Genomic DNA, 20163 nt, shown 5'->3' with positions numbered 1-20163 from the left:
ACCGGGGAGCCCTCCTCCCCGCGGGAAACCGTGGACTATCTGGAGTCTGTGACCCTTCCGGCGCTAGACTCCGCTCAGGCGGAATATCTTGAGCGCGATATCCACGTTGAGGAGGTGATTTCCGCAATAGCCAGACTTAAGCACGGGAAAGCCCCGGGCCCGGACGGTTACACGTCCCTGTTTTACAAAACCTTTTGCCCGGTTGTGGCCCCTATCCTCGCTCGGCTGTTTAACTCCCTCTCCGAATCGGGAGCCATCCCGCCGGATCTCCTGAGAGCGACGGTTTTGGTGATCCCGAAGCCGGGGAAGGATCGGGCCTTATGCGGCTCATATAGGCCCATCTCGCTCCTGAATGTCGACCTCAAGTTGTACACGGGGATTCTGGCGTCCAGGCTGGCCCTGCACCTCCCGGGTCTGGTTGAGGCCGACCAGGCTGGCTTTGTGCCCGGCAGACAAACTGTCGACAAAACCAAGCGCGTGACGCACATTCTGGAGAAGGCTTCACGGATCCCGGGCGAGCGGATGCTGCTGGCGGTGGATGCCGAGAAGGCCTTCGACAGAGTTCACTGGCCTTACCTCGAGCAGGTGCTCAAAAAACTGGGCATCGGTGATAAATTCTGCTCGATGGTTTTCAACTGCTACAGGCGCCCTTCCGCGGTGGTGAGGGTCAATGGGTGCAGCTCCCGTAGTTTTGCAATCGAGCGCAGCACGAGGCAGGGGTGCCCCCTTTCCCCACTCCTCTTTGCTCTTTACATGGAGCCGTTTGCCCAGAGGATCCGTCAAAACCCGGACGCAATCGGGATCGAGATGGGGTAGTATGTTCACGCGGTCAGCCTCTATGCGGATGACGTCCTGCTGACCCTGGATGACCCCAGAAGATCCCTTCCCGCCTGCATCCACGAGTTGGATGCTTTTTCACGTGTGGCCGGTTTCAAAATGAACATGGGCCAGTCAGTGGCTTTAGACGTGTCCCTGGCTGCGGACACTAGACGGGACCTTCAGCGGCTCTTCCCCATGCAGTGGTCATCGTCCCTGGTGCCATACTTGGGGATTCTGCTGGCGCCGACGTTGCCAGCGATGGTAACAGCTAATTACGCCTCTCTCAGTAAGAAGATCAAGGAGGAACTTGGCCGCTGGGGCAAGGGCCTGTTGTTCTGGCTTGGCAGGATTGCGGCGGTCAAGATGACGGTTCTGCCCCAGATCCTATATCTTTTCCGAGCCTTGCCGCTCCAGCCTCCAGTGGGTTGGATCAGGCAGACGCAAGCTGACATCGCACGCTTTGTCTGGCAAGGCCGCAAGCCGCAAGCCGCGGATGAAGAGAGTTCTCTCCACGCTTGCTCCGGAGGCGGGGGGCCTTGGTATTCCGGACCTCTGGAAATACTTTCAGGCGGCGCAGTTGCGATACCTTGTGGAGTGGAGCAGGTGGGAATCCGATAAGCACTGGCTCTTTCAGGACCAGGCCCTCCAGGAAGTTCCATTCTTGCGCCGAGTTCACCGCCCCCCCAACCTTTATGCTTCCTTTGTCACAAGGGTCCCCCTGAGGGTGTGGGACACGGTTTGCGAGACCCGGGACCTTACCACGTTCCCCTCGCCGTTTACGCCCATAGTGGATAATCCCGATTTCTCCCCAGGGATGGAGCCGGGCGCTTTCTCCCATTGGCGGTTGGCGGGCTGCCGAGCGCTTTTTCAGATTTATGGGTCGGAGGGGGTGGTCCCCTTTCAGCAACTTCAACAGGAGTTCCGCCTGACGGAATCGGATAGATTGCGATATATGCAGGTCCGGCACTGGGCGCTTCAACCCCAGGTGCGGGACACCGCTGATCGTCAGATAACACCATATGAGCGGTGGCTGGTGACCCGCGCCTCGGATGCTAAACTGATCACTGATCTTTACAAGTTCTTACAGCCCCCTCCGTTTCACTATTATAATCCGGGCAGGGAACGATGGCACAGGGAATTGGGTAGGACACTTAGCCACAGGGAGTGGGACCAGATTGCACACCGGGCAAGACATTCAGCGTATCACACTGGCCTCACTGAGACATTCACCAAGGTGTCCACGTACTGGTATTACACCCCAGAGAGACTACACAAGATGAACAGGCATATTGAGAAGGAGTGCTGGAGAGGTTGTGGTCAGGTGGGGACCCTTTCGCACATTCTTTGGGATTGCCCCTTGTTGGCCGCGTATTGGAAGGAGGTTCTAGATGAGGTGGATACGCATTTTGAAATTGAGTTACCGCGCTTTCCGGCGTATGTATTGCTGGGCCTTCCTAATGGTCTGATGTACCCGCTGAAGTCCCGTAGGGGCAGGCAAATCGCGATTGCGCTGGGCTCAGCGGTTCAGAACATCCTCATCCACTGGCGCACTACCACGGTCCCCTCCATCACTGGCTGGTTGCACAGGCTTTGGCATGTGCTAGGTATGGAAAAATTGTCACTCACGGTAGTGGGGGAGATAGACCAATTTGATGAGCTGTGGCAACCCTTTCGGGCATTATTAACTACTGAATTTCGGGAACTCACCTGTCCGAGGTACCTCGGGCTCCTAAGGTTGACGCCACCGGTGATTCCGGCAGACTAGGGGGGTAGAGGGGCTGGGTTCCTGGAGGGGGGGGGGGGTGCGGTGGGGGGCAGGTAGTGTTCCTAGCGGTACATTGGATGGGGGGGTGGGGGAGTTGAGGTGTTTGGGGGGGTTCTAGGGGATGGTGGGTTGGGTTTCTTTGTGTTACTACTTATTATTTTCAATGCTCAGACTGATGGTGTTGACTATGCTCGGAATGGAGGTATTGCTCATATTTAGCCTTTTTCACTTGCTGTTGCTTCCTTTTTCACAGCGGCCTAGTCCACCGTCGCACTCGTAATATCATGCTTATTTTCTTTGCTGTAATGTATGTAACCCTAACCTCCTGTTCCCTCTCCCTATGTTTTTGTCTTAATAAAATGCTTTAAACCTAAAATCTATTTCTTTCCCTGAGAAAGCCGGGTCTGAAACCTTGCTGTTAACACCGAAATGTTCTTTAAAACTGGCTGAAAAAACAATACATGGATTCCCCGATTCACCGTCCAGCTGTGCTGCCCTCTAGGCCTGATCCATTTGCCATTTTGTGTGAGTTATTCTCCCTCCTTATTTTATCTTCTTCACTCACATTCCCTCAGTACTCTATCCATTACCAGTAATCTTTGGTTAGGCCTCTGCATCAGTCTGCTCACCCTCGAACTATTGGATATCTTGAAGCTAGAATCCCCACACCTAGATTGGAGTAATGTGTAGGACTAATGATTCTAGTAGTATTATTAGTCTGAGAGGCCAAGTCTGCTACATGATTCAGATAAAGTTGTTTTTGAACTTCTGGTTTGCTTCTTCTTTAATGTTGTAAGGTATCACACACATTCAGGTGGGACAGTATGCTTAGGAATTTTGACAACTGGATTTGCTGTCAACACGGCTTTTTCCAGATTGCAAGTTCTATTTTCACTGCTGGGGTGTACTTTCTTATTTCATGTAAGTTTAAAAGTTTTTTGCATATCTCACATCTACGCTGAACTCCAATCTCTGTGGCATTTTTTACTGTAGGAGCATTCAGTTTACCCATAAACAAGCTTTTCTGCTGGAGAAATATTTATGACTGCTAAGCCAATCACACAGAACTGATGTTTTAACGTTATATTTTGAAGCTTATTGACAACAAGACCCATCTTTATTTTGTTAAATATCCTCTCTCGGCTCACCAAACCCTTAATACAAGACAAGATCAGGCTTTGTTTGCTATCAGTCTCCTGTAACTGGAATACTGGTATTCTCAGTGTTTGCTTCATTCACGCCTTGCAAGTCTGTTTTGACCATCAGAAGTTGGTTAGAGGAAAAGAGAGACAAGGGATATTGTTGTATATGAATTTAGGACCCTAGTGTAATTTTCCTGATTCATGCCCATATATAGGTGTAAATCACCCTATCCTTATATAGGCATAGAAATCATAACCATATTTGGACTTAGCCAACGCAGTCCAAATACGGCATGGCTACTTCCACTAGATCCGAAAATCCACAACGATTTCTTGGAAAAACCCGCCTTCAGCAGACAGGAACTTCCCCTTGCTTGAATATTGATTTATCCAAGAACTCATGAAGTTTTCAAAGAACTGAGTCTTTGATGACGTTATTATGTCCAACCTTACGTCAAACTAGGCACCTTCAAGGTATAAATATGCCTACACTTGCCCAGACAAACACATGGTGTTTGGAGCAGTTAGACTATCTTCTTGCCCGACGCATCTATCTGCAGCAAGTGCCCAAGGAAGCTGACCCTCCAGCAGATGCACTGAGAGAGACGCTGTCTTTTCTCTGGCCGAGAAATCCAGCTCCAGTGTTTCCAAGCTACCCTTGCGGGTTGTTGGGAAAGTGAGTCCTGAGAGATAGATACCAGACCTCCTTCATTCAAAAACCAAGGTACGGAGCTGATTAGACCCTTAGAGAATTCTTGGATAGATTCTTGGCGAAAGGGCTACACCTCACTTACTTCTTCCCTTGTACTAGACCTAGGTTAGGTACACCAGGGTAGGAGTATTTTAGAAGCACCAATTGAGTACTTTTAGTCTTTATTTATTAATGTATGTATTCTATGTATCTTATGGTTTAGAAACCATATCATGCTTTACAGTATTATTTTATAATACTCTTCGTACTGTACGCATTGTACTTTGCAACCAGTATAGCGATTGTAGCAGTTCATTTCCTCTGCATGAGAAAGAAGACTAATCAATAAATGCTTTTATTGAAAACGCCTGTCTCTTTATCACTCTACACCTCTGGTGAAATGAAGCATGCACGATTGACTGAGTAAAATAACTATCTATGGTTTCCGCGACTCTAGAGATACATTTCTTATTCTGGGGAAACAAAGTTGTCATGTTTTAAGCGGTTATCAGAAACTAATCTCTTCTTGTGTATTCAAGAACGTTTCTAGTGATCTCTGAGCTAGCTGGCACTCACAATTAAGTCTAATATATTCGATAGAGACTTAGTAGACATAAGTCCTATGTCAGATCTATAGGATATGTTATTCCAATGCGCAGAGCCTATTGGGAATGTAGGAACTACACTACAATATGAAACATATAAGTAATTAGAAGCTGGGAAATTGACAGAAAAAAACATTTGTACGTTCCAACATATCTTTAGGGCCACTTGCACTTTCATCCTTTCTTGGATTCAGAGCCTTTAGCTCATTTTCATCTTTACCTACCAATACCATTAATTGTTCTTGCTACACAGCACACACAATAAGGAATAAAGGAATCTGTTGGCCTAAACATACCCTGGCCAAATCCTGCATCTTAGCCCACCATCTTTGTTCAGAAAAAACCCTAGCTGTCTTCTTGAAAATCTACTTGTATCACCGTCAATGTGGCACAAGAGTGTATCTTGCTTTGCTAATGCTGCCAAACTAAGCTCCATCTTGGTATACTACAATTTTACTAGGCTGATCTTCCACCATGGACATACAGTTTTAGTTCTGAAAAATGAAATTTTGCTTCACAGGTCCTGTGACTGAACCCTCCAATACCCAGTCTACACATTCTAAAGATGCAAAAGTGCTCACAGTTTCTCAGGAGAGTTCCATCATCCTTACACTTGATTTTCACACATCAGCCCCATGCTGTGAGCACAGGGAGGAAGAAATACAAACAAGAACTCTGCTTACCCGTGGACCCGATGAGCACTGTGTATGAGCTATACAGCTACAAGAGGACGTATAGTGTCTCCAAGAGAGATGGCTTATGTCCTCCTCCAGAAAGTCTGGCACTATTCAGGTATACTTAATATGAGGGTCTAAGCAGCCGGCAGGCTAGGAAATAAGGCCTTTTCCAACAAGGGCATACTAAGAGGATAAGCATTACAATTTGTGAAGTGTTGTCATCCTTTGGAAATACATGAATCGCATATTTCAGATTCTTGGTATCCTTTTACTTCGCAAACACACTAGGCAATTATATGATGTGGCTTTAATAATGAGGTGTGAACTAGTGTATCTTCCACCTTCTTGGAGATATGAATTTCAAGGCAGCCAGCTTAATCATTTTGATAATTTTTAATGGATTCTAATACTTAGTACTTAGGAAAGAATGTATACTTCCTAAGAGGCAACAGTAAGTTTTGGGAAGATAACCACACTATATCTGGTATGGCATAGACTGGGTCTTCCTTCACATCTTACCTGCTTGTTTTTTGCCTTTTTTGTTTTATCCTCCAAACATTTTCTAATGCAATAGCAGGAGTTTCCAACAAATTGTATATTAGTTTTGCAACAGCTGAATCGTTATCTTGTTGTCTGACATCAGCAAGTATTCTATTATGGAAACTAAAGAGCAAGAAAAAGGGAAATATATGGTGAGTATTTTGTGGCAACTTCTGAGTTAATAGAAAATAGACTCCAAATATTGATAGTTATTCTTCAACAGTTTCATTCATGCATGCCGTTTGTCTCTGGACTGTGGATGATAACCTCAAGATAAGACTCTGTGGTTTCCTAGCTTTTTGAATAAGACTAAACAACAGTATGATATTTATTAAGATCTTCTGTTGGAAACAGTCTTTGTGGGTAGTACCTGTAAACCCAAAATATCCTTAAAGAAAAAATAAGGTATTTATTTTACATAAGCTACATTAGGTATAGATGTCAAATGTAATGGTTTAGTGAACACATTGAGGGTATCCATTATTAACAGAAAGTGGCAATTCTACAATTTAATTTATAAAAATATTTTGCCAAGGAAAGGCAGGTATTTTTAATGACTGTTCTCTTTAATCAAACACTTTTTGCTTGAGGTCACACCCTGCAGGAGTGTACATACCTTTAATATATTTTGTGAGTGCAGGTGATCAGAATTGTCTTTTGAGAAATGTAATGTTTACCTTAGTGCCTTTATGTCCTCGTCATAAAAAATTATGGTATAGAAAGATGGATTTAGTATGTATAGGTAAGGAGAGAATATATAGGTTGTTGTGAAAAAAGACAACAAAAAGAATTCCTCTGTAATAGGGATGAATTTCTGTATCCTTTTGAGTATCTTGTTTTACCACCTTAAGAAAACGCTCAAAAAGGATGAAAATTGCCAGGTTGAAAGGTGGTAATAATAGGCGGATTTAGGTCTTCTTTTAAAGAGCAGGAATGTGATAACACATCTGCTAATGCATTACCATAAACAGGAATATAGTTAAATGGGAAATTAAACTGAATTAAGACTTAAGGTCACAATGCTTATTTGCTATTTGCTATTTCTTTCCTTAGCTTATTCAAGAATTCTTGATTTATGGGCCCAGTTCTGCATGTGACCACATTACACGTTCTCAGTAACTGATGGCACAATTTTTAAAGGCCTGCTGAATGCCTAGCAGTGCCTTTTTAATAAGTACACAATATCATTCACTTTTTTAAATGACTCAAGTAGATTGCAACAGAGTACTCTTTCTTTTTTTCAGTCTTCTATGGCATAACAGCTCCTATTCCTCTAATAGAAATGTCAGATTTTAAATAGAAGGGCTTTTCTGTGTCAAGTTCTTGCATGACTGATGATTGTACAAACCCTTGTTACTGGAAAGTTGTGTCTGCTTTCTTTGTCCAGTTTTCTATTCTGTAAATAATTCTTCCTGAACCATCTGTAAAAGTTAGAGAATCCTATGAAGCGTTGTTTTTCATTCCCAGTTAAATGGGGGGAAGTCATTGCAAAACGGCATATATTTTCTGCAGAACCATGGTTATTGTTTTCATGGACAGCACAAACCTATGGAATTCCGCTGAAGCTTGGTCAAGTGTACATTTCTGGTGTTTGGATAACAACTGGTGTGTTTAGATCTATGTTATTTTAAATAGTCCATATAAATCTGCTACTAAATTCATCAAACTCAATTTTATCAGGGAGGCTAACCGCTAGAGAGGTCTACCTCGAAGCTGGGGAACCGGGTTAGAGTCCCGGTAGGGACGCTCATCGTCTTGTGATTCTGGGCAAATCACTTAATTTACCCGTGCCTAACAAAAAATGAATGTGTCCTCTGTAATGCAACTGGTGCTCATGTAAAGCGCTCTGATATCTTTGGGTCGAGTTTGCTCTATTTAAACAAAAAACTAAAATTTATTAGCACATTACATCAAGTGGGTTTCACTATTTTTCCCAAAGTAAACATGAAACTGATACATGGGATTTCATGCAATGTAAATAGTTTTGTGTCTTTAATATTATAGGTGCCTTTAAGAACTACTAAAACTCAAACTGGGCTCATCTGTACTATTTTCTCCAGTATTACTAATGCACTACTGAACATACTACAAATAAGACTACAAGCAACAGTACTATAAGGATCACTACTTCTACTAGTACTACTACCACTACTATAATCTCTCCCAGTACTACTACTCTAGGTCCAACATGTGGTGTATAAGATACAATTGCTAGTGCTACTAAAATAACTACTATACCTGCTTTTACTGTTATTACTACTACAACTATGATTACTACTACTACTCATTGAAATAATGACTGTTAAATGTAACACAAGCATTTCATCGCTGCAAACACTGTATAAAAAACCATCATTATTATGAAACATGCACAACGATATATTACTAAAAGCTACTTCTACTGCTACATCTACTTATGATACTATTGCTCATTCCTAATTACCCTACTACCATGTTAAATACTACTACCAAGGTTACAATATTTTTATACTGTTCCCAAAATCTCTCTTATCTACCTCTGGAACTATTGAATCAAATCCATCAAATGCAGACACATCAACAAAACTCATTTCACATAACAGTCTCTGACATTCAGCACAATTCATAAACAACAACACATCGTTAATGCATAAAGTCTTTTAATGTCATTTTCTTGAAGAGCTAGTTAGAAGGAAACTTACAGTGTACATGAACAATCATTTTAATTAGATGATTTTTATCATTAAAAAAACACATGTAAAATCAATTACATGTTTTAGTAACAAAGTAATGATCATTCAAATCGAGACATCAAGGCAAGATTTTCTTAACCAAAAAATGGGTGTGAGTTAAAATGCAATAATAAACATTAAATTATGTAGAAAATCTGCATCCTCTGCCTCTATTTTTTAATCTCCAAAAATCTTGCACCTTTGTCTGTCCATTTCACCTACATGAAAAGAAAAAAACACAATATATGTAAATGTCAAAATATTTTAAATAAATCTAATTCATTGATCATGACTTCACTTGCTTATTAAAATATGTTCGTATTCTTAATTATGCAGCAGGGCAGATGTCCTTTATATTTTTCCCTATATTCTTGATGTAAACTGGCAGTAAAAAGGTGTGGAAAACAATATTTTCATGAGTTTAAATTAATCAACATAATTTTGAAGTCATTCAATTTAACTCCATAAATCATTACCAGTCAATGAGGGAAATTGGAGGGCTAAAAAATCATTGTTTGTAGTCTTTTAAGGGATATTGTCAACGAGAAAATGTCAATGTGATTTGTGCTCAATGTCTTTGATGTCTATGACATGAAAAGATCTTGTGTTTATTACACATATACGCATTATTTTATTATGTTGGTTTGTAGAAGAAATTATGTGATTATTGCCAAGATACATAGGAATGCTATGGCTCAGCTCACTGGAATTACTGAGGAGCATTATTCTCTACTTATAATGTCCCAAAGAGGTATAAAACCCGGCTTTCTTCCAATCACCTTCCCTGGTTAAATACAATGCCTACCCACTGAACACAGCTAATCACATAGCTATTATCAACACTGGTCATAACTGTATCCAGGAAGCAGCATTCTTTTCTTTGGCTGACATAAATATTTATAAGAAAGCATGATATTCCTAGGATAAGAGAGGAAATTCTGGCTGAAATCGTGGGCGTAGAAAGTCAGAATCCCCAACCTGTGTGTGTCAACAATGTGCTTTGCCGTATTCTTTTCGCATTTAACTGCTGAATTTGCATGAGGGTTATGCAACGAGGTCAATTAAGGATGCAAGAATGATGAGGGGCCTCCATGAGATCAAATATGACTGTCTTGAATATTAGTTTTGTGCTATGATAAGCTGCAGGGTTATTCTTTCTTCTACTAACATCCAAAAGAGATGTAAGTTCTAACTATTGCTTCTACAAATTAGATGTGACTCTTTTCCCGACTGTCATGTTATTTAGCCTGACCCATTGAATTTCCTAAATACACATGAAGCTCTAGAGCAAACTTGAGTTTGTACAGGAAAGGTTCATATTCATGCAATAGATAGTAAGTAAACATGATGAAATCAAATTCCCTTTTTCCAATTCTTTTGCTGGATGGTTTTGGGTGAGACCCATGTTTTCTTCCTACCTGAAGTCAGGTGTTCTGATTTCTCTAGCTTCTTCGCAGTGTACCCAAAGGCCAATTCCTTAGATTACTTCTTCCAATAAAATAAAAGCACAACAATACGCTGCATTTTCGTAGTTTCTCATACTATATTAGAGTGGTTCTTGCTGTTCACAACTGTATGGCTTCTTCTTCTGACTAGCAGCCTCTTCTTCTGACTAGCGGATTTCTTGTAAACACTAAAGAGTTGAAAATTGGTTCTGTCTTTTCATCTTAGTTGCCTCTGTCAATCTAAATGACCATAGAGACTAGACAGATAAGGTATATGGTCTTTCATTCTCTCAATTCCATCCTTCAATTCATCATGAAAACCTCTTATGGAAAACGTAAATAAGGTGTCATCTGGCACCAGCTTCATATGCCAAAATTGTTAACTATATTTTTTCCAACCCTCTATGAGCTGAGTAATCTGTTTTCTTACCACTCAAATCTCTCTTTACAGGTAAATAGAAATTGTATGCCCTCATTCTCTTTCCCTGTTTTCTACAGGGCTGTAATCCTGTCCTTCAGCCCTCCCTCCCCCATTCTGTGCTGGTTATGGTGGACATAGAAGATAGACTAATGCTACCCTTTTTTTAGATTTGGCATGACAGAGCGGCTGTCTGGAAGAAGTACTGTTACCAGTTCTTTAAAATAAATCGTGTGGGTTTTGGTATTGAAGTTTTTCTCTTTCAACTCAAATATTATATATCTGAGAGGTACACTCAACCATCATACTCACCTTCACTTCTTTGTCGCCATATGCATTCTTTAGAGAAACAAATCTTTATTGATAAATTTTCACAATATTGGCAAAGCCAGTAGATCCGGATTTAACAGGCTAAACAGCATTTGCTTGCGCCCGTATTTGCAAGTGTCAGTACATCAAAGCCAGATCTATTGGGTTCACTAATGAGTAGCAATTAAAGGATATGCACTTCCCATATGTTACGTTTATTTTATAGAATTTCTAATGTTTTTATGTATTGTAAACATCTTTTTCCCTTTGTTTTTCCAGCTGGGTCCATGATTTGCGTCTGGAATTGGGGTGTTTAATTTTTTCTTTTTTTACAATCATCTGATTTTTATCAAAATATGTTCTCAACATTTTGAACATTCACCAAAATTGCGATCCTGTGGGTGTATAACTAGTGTTCCATTTTGAATTTAAACATAAATATTGTGTGTCTGAAAATGATATTAAAAATTAGTTCCAAGACCTGCAATGAAACAACCAGACAAAATGACCAAATTGTGGTACCATGTACTTTTGTCAGTTTTCTGTATTTTCTTCAGCATATGCTGTCCTTGTCCTTAAATACTTATGCAAAAATCACCAACAATATGGCTGCCCATATATATAGCGCCTAGACTCTCGGACACTGGTACATATGGTAATGTAAAAATGCAGGCACCCACTATCTGGAAGTGGCTGTTTGCTGCGGAGAAGTGCTGCTAGTTTCTCATTAGAAGTATTGCTCCAGTGCTGAGAACTGCTGGCACTCTGCCGTTCAAATTTAAATTAAAGTGTAGGTCTTCAATACCTTCCCATTCTCGGCGCTGCTGTTGGGCACAGGAACACTGTGTGCTGGTAGCAACAAGGTCACAAGTTTGACGAAGCTTTACAGTACACGTCACAAAAAGTGTTGGCTAATTTAAACTTGTTTTGTCCGTCGCAATGGCTGGCTGACTGCTGTTCAGTCAGGAGTCTTGGCAGTACTAGGAGTTGATAACTGATGATTTTGTGACCAGTCAGAATAATAGGTGAAGGATATATAGAAAACAACACTATTGAAGCGAACGTTAGGAATAAGTTTCACAACCTCCTTAACAGCAGCACCCCCCTATCAATTTTACTGAAACTGTGATGTGTTCATTTAGACTTAGTTGGTTTCCACCACTGTCAAATTCATAAGGGATTTGACCCATTCGTTAAATATATATAGAATTCTAAAAATACATTTCCTATGATTATCACGGTATTTTTTTCTACAAATTACAAAATAAAACTGTACTGGTCTGTGTCCTTTTCTTGGAGTCCTGGGTTATCCAGCAATTGCTGTACACATACGAAGTAAGTACTATCATTCACTACTGGTGTCCCAGTGTGCTAGATCTATAAACAGACCTCAGTCAACAGGCTAAAGTGACAGTGTCAGAGATACACCGATTTCATTAAGATATGATTTGCTTTGCCTCTGTCCTCCTGTATTAGCTCTGGGTGCACAGATAGACTACTCTGGGTTTGAGGCCCTGAAGCAGAGTATTCAGCATGAACACCCAAAGACTTTCTTTGCTTAAAAACCACCACCCAAGCAGGAACAAAGGTTCTACCCAAGTAAACAAGATGGTAGTTTTGAATTTAAAGGGAATTGTTAGAGCCTCTGTGTCCATGTAATGGAGTACTGGGGGTCCAGTAATCAGTGTTCAGTGGGGCCCAGAACAGAATGAAACAATTGAAGGACCCAAATTATACCAGTTTTTTTAAAGCTTGAGTGAGGAACAAAACATTTAGTGCACTGGAACACACAAAGCCAACTTATTGAAGTATCAAACTTTAGAGGCTTACGTCTCAAAATGGGCACAACATTGACTGAAGCCAACAGAACACAATAACAAGGCTTCAGGGGTTCAATGGGATCCGGCAACGCCATTCTTGGACAACAAATAGGTCCAGGCATGTGGCTCAGTATCTACTCTGCCCGAGGTGCTGCTTGGTTTGTTTTGGGTGATTTTTCTGGCCAGCTGGCTTTGTGCCTCCTGAGCAGTTGAGTGCGTGAAGATGACATATACATCGCTGAACCTTGTTCAGGCTGTCCTGGAGTCCGTCTTTGGTTCCTCTCCTCACTGACAAATCTAACCTCCCTTATTCTCGTCAGGACAAACATCAAGATGCTCCAGAGGTTAAGCCTAGTTCTTAACCTTCAGGCAGGACAGCAGAGGGCCTGTCCCTAGCAAACATCTACTCTTCACAGGTGAGCTGAGTCTCTTCAAAGCAGACATGAAGTTCCAGTTATTGGTTTGATGGAGCTAACTGTTATCCCACTTTGTGGTCTCCGATGGGAAACCAGGACTAGAGTGTTCGTTTTTTTAAGATTAGAATTTTTCATACCCCAATGAGCAAATGCTTTGTTGTATGTTTATGTTTTGTTATACTATTCCAAGGCTTTCTCATACAGGTTATCTAGAGATCAGGCTGGTCACATGTGAATGTTGATATATTTATTCTAGACAGACAGTACTGAGTTACTGGTCCTCAGTTGCTGTGCGACAAACAGCATCATAGGAAGAAGGTAAGGAGTCGACTTCACTGTGCCCAGGGGAAACCTGTCCTACCAGGAAAGGGTGAGGATTCTCTCAATCTCACCAGGTGCACCAAACAAGGCAGTCAAATGCAAAGACAGGCAAGATGTCACATCTACTGCGGGTTAGGACAGCCTACATCATCCTGGGCAACTTTAAGTGTCCCACAAAGACTGAGGGTGGGCGTAACTTGCATAATTCTGTGTAACGTAATCAGTTGTAATAATCTAAGCACTCTGCAAGATTCCACTTGAAATATGTGAGAAGAGAAGTTCTGCATTTAGCACTATTTCTTAAAGCAAAAATGCCCCCTTGCTTCCAAAACAGACGCAAGGATACATTTTGACTAAAAACAGTAATAAATGCAAGAAAACACAAATAGCGAGCAGCCTCACACATTCGCTAAAGGTGCTCTTGTGGTAGAATGTTTCCTCCAAATGAGTCTTAACTACGCAAGTAGGAGTCAAAGAGTAACATGGATTTACCAAAATTACTCTGATTACTTTAGTGCAAGCGACATTCTGCACAGGCCTAACATCTACCCAATGCAAGCACATGGATTCCTGACTGCACACACCCCACAAACATGAGGAAAGGTTTGTTATGAACTGCAATATTAATTTTCATTTGAGTTCAATTTTTTTATTTATTTATTTTTAATTACATGTGATATATGTTTTTGTATTAAGTGTTTGTTTTAGTTTGCATGTAATTATTGATATTGTTCAATGTTTAAAATTATTTAAATACTGTTTTTCTATATTTTAAAATATACACACTTGTGTTATTTGTATATTCATTTCACTAGCATAATTAAAATATCATATTAATGTTATGTTTTCTTCTTATATATGCTTGTTAATTGTAACTTTTAAGTTATTAATATTTGTAATGTTTTTTAGATGTTTAATTGGTTTTATATTTTAATGTATATAAACATGCATATTTAAATAAGTACTTTACATGAATGATTAAAATTATTTCTTGATTATATTTTGTATTTAAATTAACGCCATATAAAGATATATAGGAATATTTTTATATACTTACCATTTTTTATGATATTCTGTTCCATATTTTTTATAATATTTTGGTAGTTTACATACAAAGTATGTAAACTGAATGTTTTTGTGGACGATATTTTTGACACAATATTTTTGAGTGACGAAATTGTTGTTTTCAATATTCAGTCATACAACCGCTTCTGTGTGTTTGTGTGCACATGTGAGAACTAAAAATAACATCATAAATATTCAGCAAAAAACTGTCTTCATATAGCTTATAACTTAAGACCTTCGCATTTCCCAATAATAACAACATGAGATGGATTGTAAACATTAATAGGTATACTGTTCATCAACAGCGCCCTCACTTCATTGGGACATATCCAACCAATGACAGATAGTGTCCGCTACTTTTTAACCTATGTTTGAGCTATACAAATGCCCTAACCACACAAGTATACATACAAAAGGAGACTCTTGCGTGATGACCTCACCCCAAAAAACCAAACTGCATAGTAAAGGGAATGGGAGAACTGTCATTTTGTGTTTCTTTAAATGAAATTGTTATTATATTCGGTTAAATTAGAACAGTTGATTTCAGTAAAGGAAGTGGGAAACATTAATTATAAGAAAGAGTACTTTGACATGAAAATGAGCTGTTTATAGAACGGACATTTAAATTACACATACTGTAGACAGTTTCTTTTTTGGGGGGTATTATACAGAATAAAATACCCCTTGCATGTATATTTCAAAAAGAATGAACTGGTAAAAAAACGGTTCTGATGAAACGTTATCCGCCAGGGACTTTACACACACTTTTTCAAAAAGGACATTCCCAAGTTATAGATCCAACCTGGTGAATGAATTTCCTCTTCAAAGTTAGTCTCCAATTCCCTTGTTTTCAGGATCAAAATGATCATTTTATACTTGCTTTTTTTCCTTGCCTCCGCCACTCTACATCCTCTTCTGTGGTGCTCAGGTTCTGCCACTTCTCTCTTTTTATTCAACCCCGCCTCCTCTCTTCTTCCCTCTTGGTGAAACCCACGTTAATTTCTTACTCTTTATTCCCTGTGGTGCACTAGTACCTCTCCCCCACAAACACCCCTGTCCAGGCACACCAACATGCCCTCATTCTCTTTCCCTGTTTTCTACAGGGCTGTAGTCCTGTCCTTCAGCCCTCCTCCCCCATTCTGTGCTGGTTATGGTGGACATAGAAGATAGACTAATGCTACCCTTTTTTTTAGATTTGGCATGACAGAGCAGTTGTCTGGAAGAAGGACTGTTACTAGTTCTTTAATATAAATCGCGTGGGTTTTGGTATTGAAGTTTTTCTCTTTCAACTCGAATATTATATATCTGAGAGGTACACTCAATCATCATACTCACCTTCACTTCTTTGTCGCCATATGCATTCTTTAGAGAAACAATCTTTATTGATAAATTTTCACAATATTGGCAAAGCCAGTAGATCCGGATTTAACGGGCTAAACAACATTTGCTTGCGCCTGTATTTGCAAGCGTCAATATAAAGCCAGATCTATTGGGTTCACCAATGAGTACCAATTAAAGGATATGCACTTCCCATTTTTTACGTTTATTTTATTAAATTTTAATGTTTTTATGTATTGTAAACATCTTTTTCCCTTTGTTTTTCCTGCTGGTTCCATGATTCGATTCTGGAATTGGGGTGTTTATTTTTTTTATTTTTTACAATCATCTGATTATTTATCAAAATATGTTCTCAACATTTTGAACATTTACCAAAATTGCGATTCTGTGGCCTGTGGGCGTATAACTGATGTTCCCTTTTGAATTTAAACATAAATATTGTGTGTCAGAAAATGATATTAAAAATGAGTTCCAAGACCTGCAATGAAACAACCAGACAAAATGACCAAATTGTGGTACCATGTACTTTTGTCAGTTTTCTGTATTTTCTTCAGCATATGCTGTCCTCCTTAAATACTTATGCAAAAATCCACTAACAATATGGCTGCCCATAATATAGCGCCTAGACTCTCGGACACTGGTACATATGATAATGTAAAAATGCAGGCACCCACTATCTGGAAGTGGCTGTTTGCTGCTGAGAAGTGCTGCTAGTTTCTCATTAGAAGTATTGCTCCAGTGCTGAGAACTGCTAGCACTCTGCCGTTCAAATTTAAATTAAAGTGTAGGTCTTCAATACCTTCCCATTCACGGCGCTGCTGTTGGGCACAAGAACACTGTGTGCTGGTAGCAACAAGGCCACAGGTTTGACGAAGCTTTACAGTACACGTCACAAAAACTTGTTTTGTCTTCGCAATGGTTGGCGGACTGCTGTTCAGTCAGGAGTAGCAGTACAGTTACTAATAGCTACATAACATATGCTCTAAAAAAAGCACCATATGCTTGGTGCAGCACTGCTAAAGAAAAAAAGAATTTAAAAGAATTGTACAGGAGGCAAAGTATTCCTTCATGCTGGCATGTATACATCGCATAATGCAAAATTAGCTAGAGGCATACAAAATATATAAACACTGCATGTATTTCAGTAGTTCTTTAAATGTCATTAACTATATTTTAGAGTCTGTTTTCAAGTGTACGCTGTTACTGGCGCGGCTTAGGGTGCTAGGCAAATATATAGTTCAACAAAAAAGACTTAAAGACAAGGCCCATTTTCCCTATAACGTGCTGCTACTCTGTGCAACACTTGGTCTTATTTTTATTGTGATTTTACGACATATGCCTCACTTAACAACAAAAAATGCACATCATTATCTACGTCATAAAAAATATAAGAAGGTTAAGTAAATGAAATGTGAGTTTGTTGTTATTGAAAGTGCTCCGAAAAAGCTCGACCGTGGCAATGGGGGCTACATAGATAATAAGTACGCCATTTATATATTTGTACATGTTTTTGGTACAGTGTGCCTGCCGGTTCCATTTTTTACTACTGTAAAAGGTCATTGTTATTTTGGAACAACACTTAGCCTGCGCAACTGATTATGCAAAAGTGTTTTATCCCTTTACTGAAACGCTCCCTCTCACCTCGAGGTCCGGCCACTCCATCCTCGCGCACTGCGCATGCGGCCCACGGCTGGTCCTATTCCTGGCAAGCCTGCTTGTAAGATGAGTGAAGGAGCAGGTGGGGTAGAGAGAGTGAGATGGAAGGGAGGAGGGAGGGACAGAGAGGAGAGAGCACAGCCTCCCATCCCCGGGAAAACACACACACACTGCTCACTTTGACAGCAGGCAAGCCGGAGAGAGAGTGAGTCAGGCCCCCTGGTACCCTGCCCGGGCTGTGTCAGGGCTCACCTGCACGCGCGGTGGCCCGGCACCATGATGACCATGAACAGCAAGCAGGCCTTCTCCATGCACCCTGCCCTGCAGGAGCCCAAGTTCCCCAGCCTGCACCCCAGCAGCCAGGAGGCCATGCGCAGAGCCTGCCTGCAAACCCCTCAGGTATGTAGATCAGGCATAATTACTGCTCCGAAGCTGACTTTCTTTTTTTTTTTTCTTTGACAGGGACTAATGTTTTTTTCATGCAGAACAATCACAATTTCCCTTCCTTTCCTCTCCCCTTCCCTCCCTGCTCCCTCTGATCCACATGTCTACTCAAGCACGGGCTTCATATTAATTTTTATGACCTGAGCTTTTGAGGTGGGGGGGGAGAGAGAGAGACATCTCTGGCGCTGTGCTAGGAGGGAAAAAATGTTTTTTTGAATCCGGAGTTGACAGTATTCCCCACTGACTGCCATGTGTTCATCCTTTGCTTGCAGCTCCAGGGCAATATATTCGGGGGCTTTGATGAGGCTCTGCTGGCTGTGGACATCTCCTCCTCCCACCTCAAGAGCCACCCCACCTACCACACCATGAGCAGCGTGCCCTGCACCTCCAGCGCCTCCCCGGCCCCCCAGCAGCAGCACCACCACCACCACCCGGGCTTGGACGGCGACCTGCTCGAGCACATGTCTTCCGGCCTGTCCATGGGGGAGCACCACCACTCGCTGCTGCCCTCGCACCTGCACCACCACCACCACCTGGGCCACCTCCACATGGGGAACCCCCACCCGGGGCCCATGTCCTGCCTGGGCGACGTGGAGTCGGACCCCCGGGAGCTGGAGGCCTTCGCCGAGCGCTTCAAGCAGAGGCGGATCAAGCTGGGGGTCACCCAGGCCGACGTGGGCTCGGCGCTGGCCAACCTGAAGATCCCGGGGGTGGGCTCGCTCAGCCAGAGCACCATCTGCCGCTTCGAGTCGCTCACCCTCTCCCACAACAACATGATCGCCCTGAAGCCAGTGCTGCAGGCCTGGCTGGAGGAGGCCGAGGCGGCGCAGCGCGAGCGGCTGGCCAAGCCCGAGCCGCCCTGCTGCGGGGAGCGGCGCCGCAAGCGCACCTCCATCGCGGCGCCCGAGAAGCGCTCCCTCGAGGCCTACTTCGCCCTGCAGCCCCGGCCGTCGTCCGAGAAGATCGCCGCCATCGCCGAGAAGCTGGACCTCAAGAAGAACGTGGTGCGGGTCTGGTTCTGCAACCAGCGGCAGAAGCAGAAACGCATGAAGTACTCGGCGGTCCACTAACTCGGGAGGGGTTTCATAGACACCGAAGACAGACTCCGCTCTCAGAACCTCTTGCTAGGGTCACAATAATGAGACTCGAGACAGATAATTTAACACAGCGTCTATTCCTGAAGGATTTTAACAGACAGAAGACTGACCTTTTTTTAAAAACAAATACATCAACATGGAACTTTAAGAAAAGACAGACTTTCAGATGCCATGTATTACTGGAGGCAGACCGAGGACCTACCACTAACACCTAATTTATTATGGCTGGAATAGACACTACCAGATGTCTAGCTCCAAATGTATTGCGAGAGTACCCTAATAAAAGCCAGCCTTTTATCTGGAAGACATAGAAAGACAGACTTTTTCACAAGATCTTTATTACAAGGTGGACTTTATCAGGTAGACTGAATAGCGCTCAAGAATATAAATAGCGAAGACGGACTTTCAAAACACAGGTTGATATTAACAGAGAGGATAACGTGTTTATCATATAATCTATTACTGAGTGTCTGTAATGGACACCGAAGGCAGGCTTTTTTGCTCATAGAATATATTACTGAATGACATTAATAGAAGACAGACTTTTCTTACATGATGTATTCAAAAGAGCAGGTAATCTTTCATCTTCCACTAAATAGCAACAACGCAAAATATATTGTTTTTTCGCAAGAATTGTTTTCTGCAATTTTTCAACTATGTTGGAAATAAGGAGATAAGGAGATAGGAGGCACAGTTTTTACACCGCATCTCCTCCAAAGAGTAATTCTGCAGAAAAATAACTCACTTGTCACTTTTGAACCTTCAGGTACTGTAAAATTATTGCAAGGGGCTAATTCAGCGCCCTGCTAAACACCGAATGAACAGAGCTATACCACAATATAAAGAGTTTGTGAGTTGCCCCATGTTGGGCGCAAGTACTTTGT

General features: G+C 41.8%; 1 protein-coding gene across 1 annotated transcript; it reads left to right on the top strand.

Moving 5' to 3' along the window:
* The first annotated feature begins 17933 nt into the window (after positions 1-17933).
* LOC147668712 (POU domain, class 4, transcription factor 3-like) lies at positions 17934-19949 on the top strand. Its single transcript, XM_086948489.1, has 2 exons — positions 17934-18137; positions 18455-19949. The coding sequence occupies exons 1-2, from the start codon at positions 18015-18017 to the stop codon at positions 19250-19252; spliced, it is 921 nt and encodes a 306-aa protein (XP_086804615.1). The 5' UTR covers positions 17934-18014; the 3' UTR covers positions 19253-19949.
* Positions 19950-20163: the final 214 nt, after the last annotated feature.

The sequence above is a fragment of the Lissotriton vulgaris genome, unplaced genomic scaffold (genome assembly GCF_964263255.1).
Source record: "Lissotriton vulgaris unplaced genomic scaffold, aLisVul1.2 SCAFFOLD_1772, whole genome shotgun sequence".
NCBI classification, from domain to species: Eukaryota; Metazoa; Chordata; class Amphibia; order Caudata; family Salamandridae; genus Lissotriton; species Lissotriton vulgaris.
This window is presented reverse-complemented; position numbering and strand designations above follow the sequence as displayed.

Excerpts from the sequence above, each read along its gene's own strand:
- LOC147668712 (XM_086948489.1), top strand. The coding sequence starts at position 18,015 with ATGATGACCATGAACAGCAAGCAGGCCTTCTCCATGCACCCTGCCCTG. Across the intron at positions 18,138-18,454 it reads CCTGCCTGCAAACCCCTCAG|CTCCAGGGCAATATATTCGG; the intron begins GTATGTAGATCA and ends CTTTGCTTGCAG.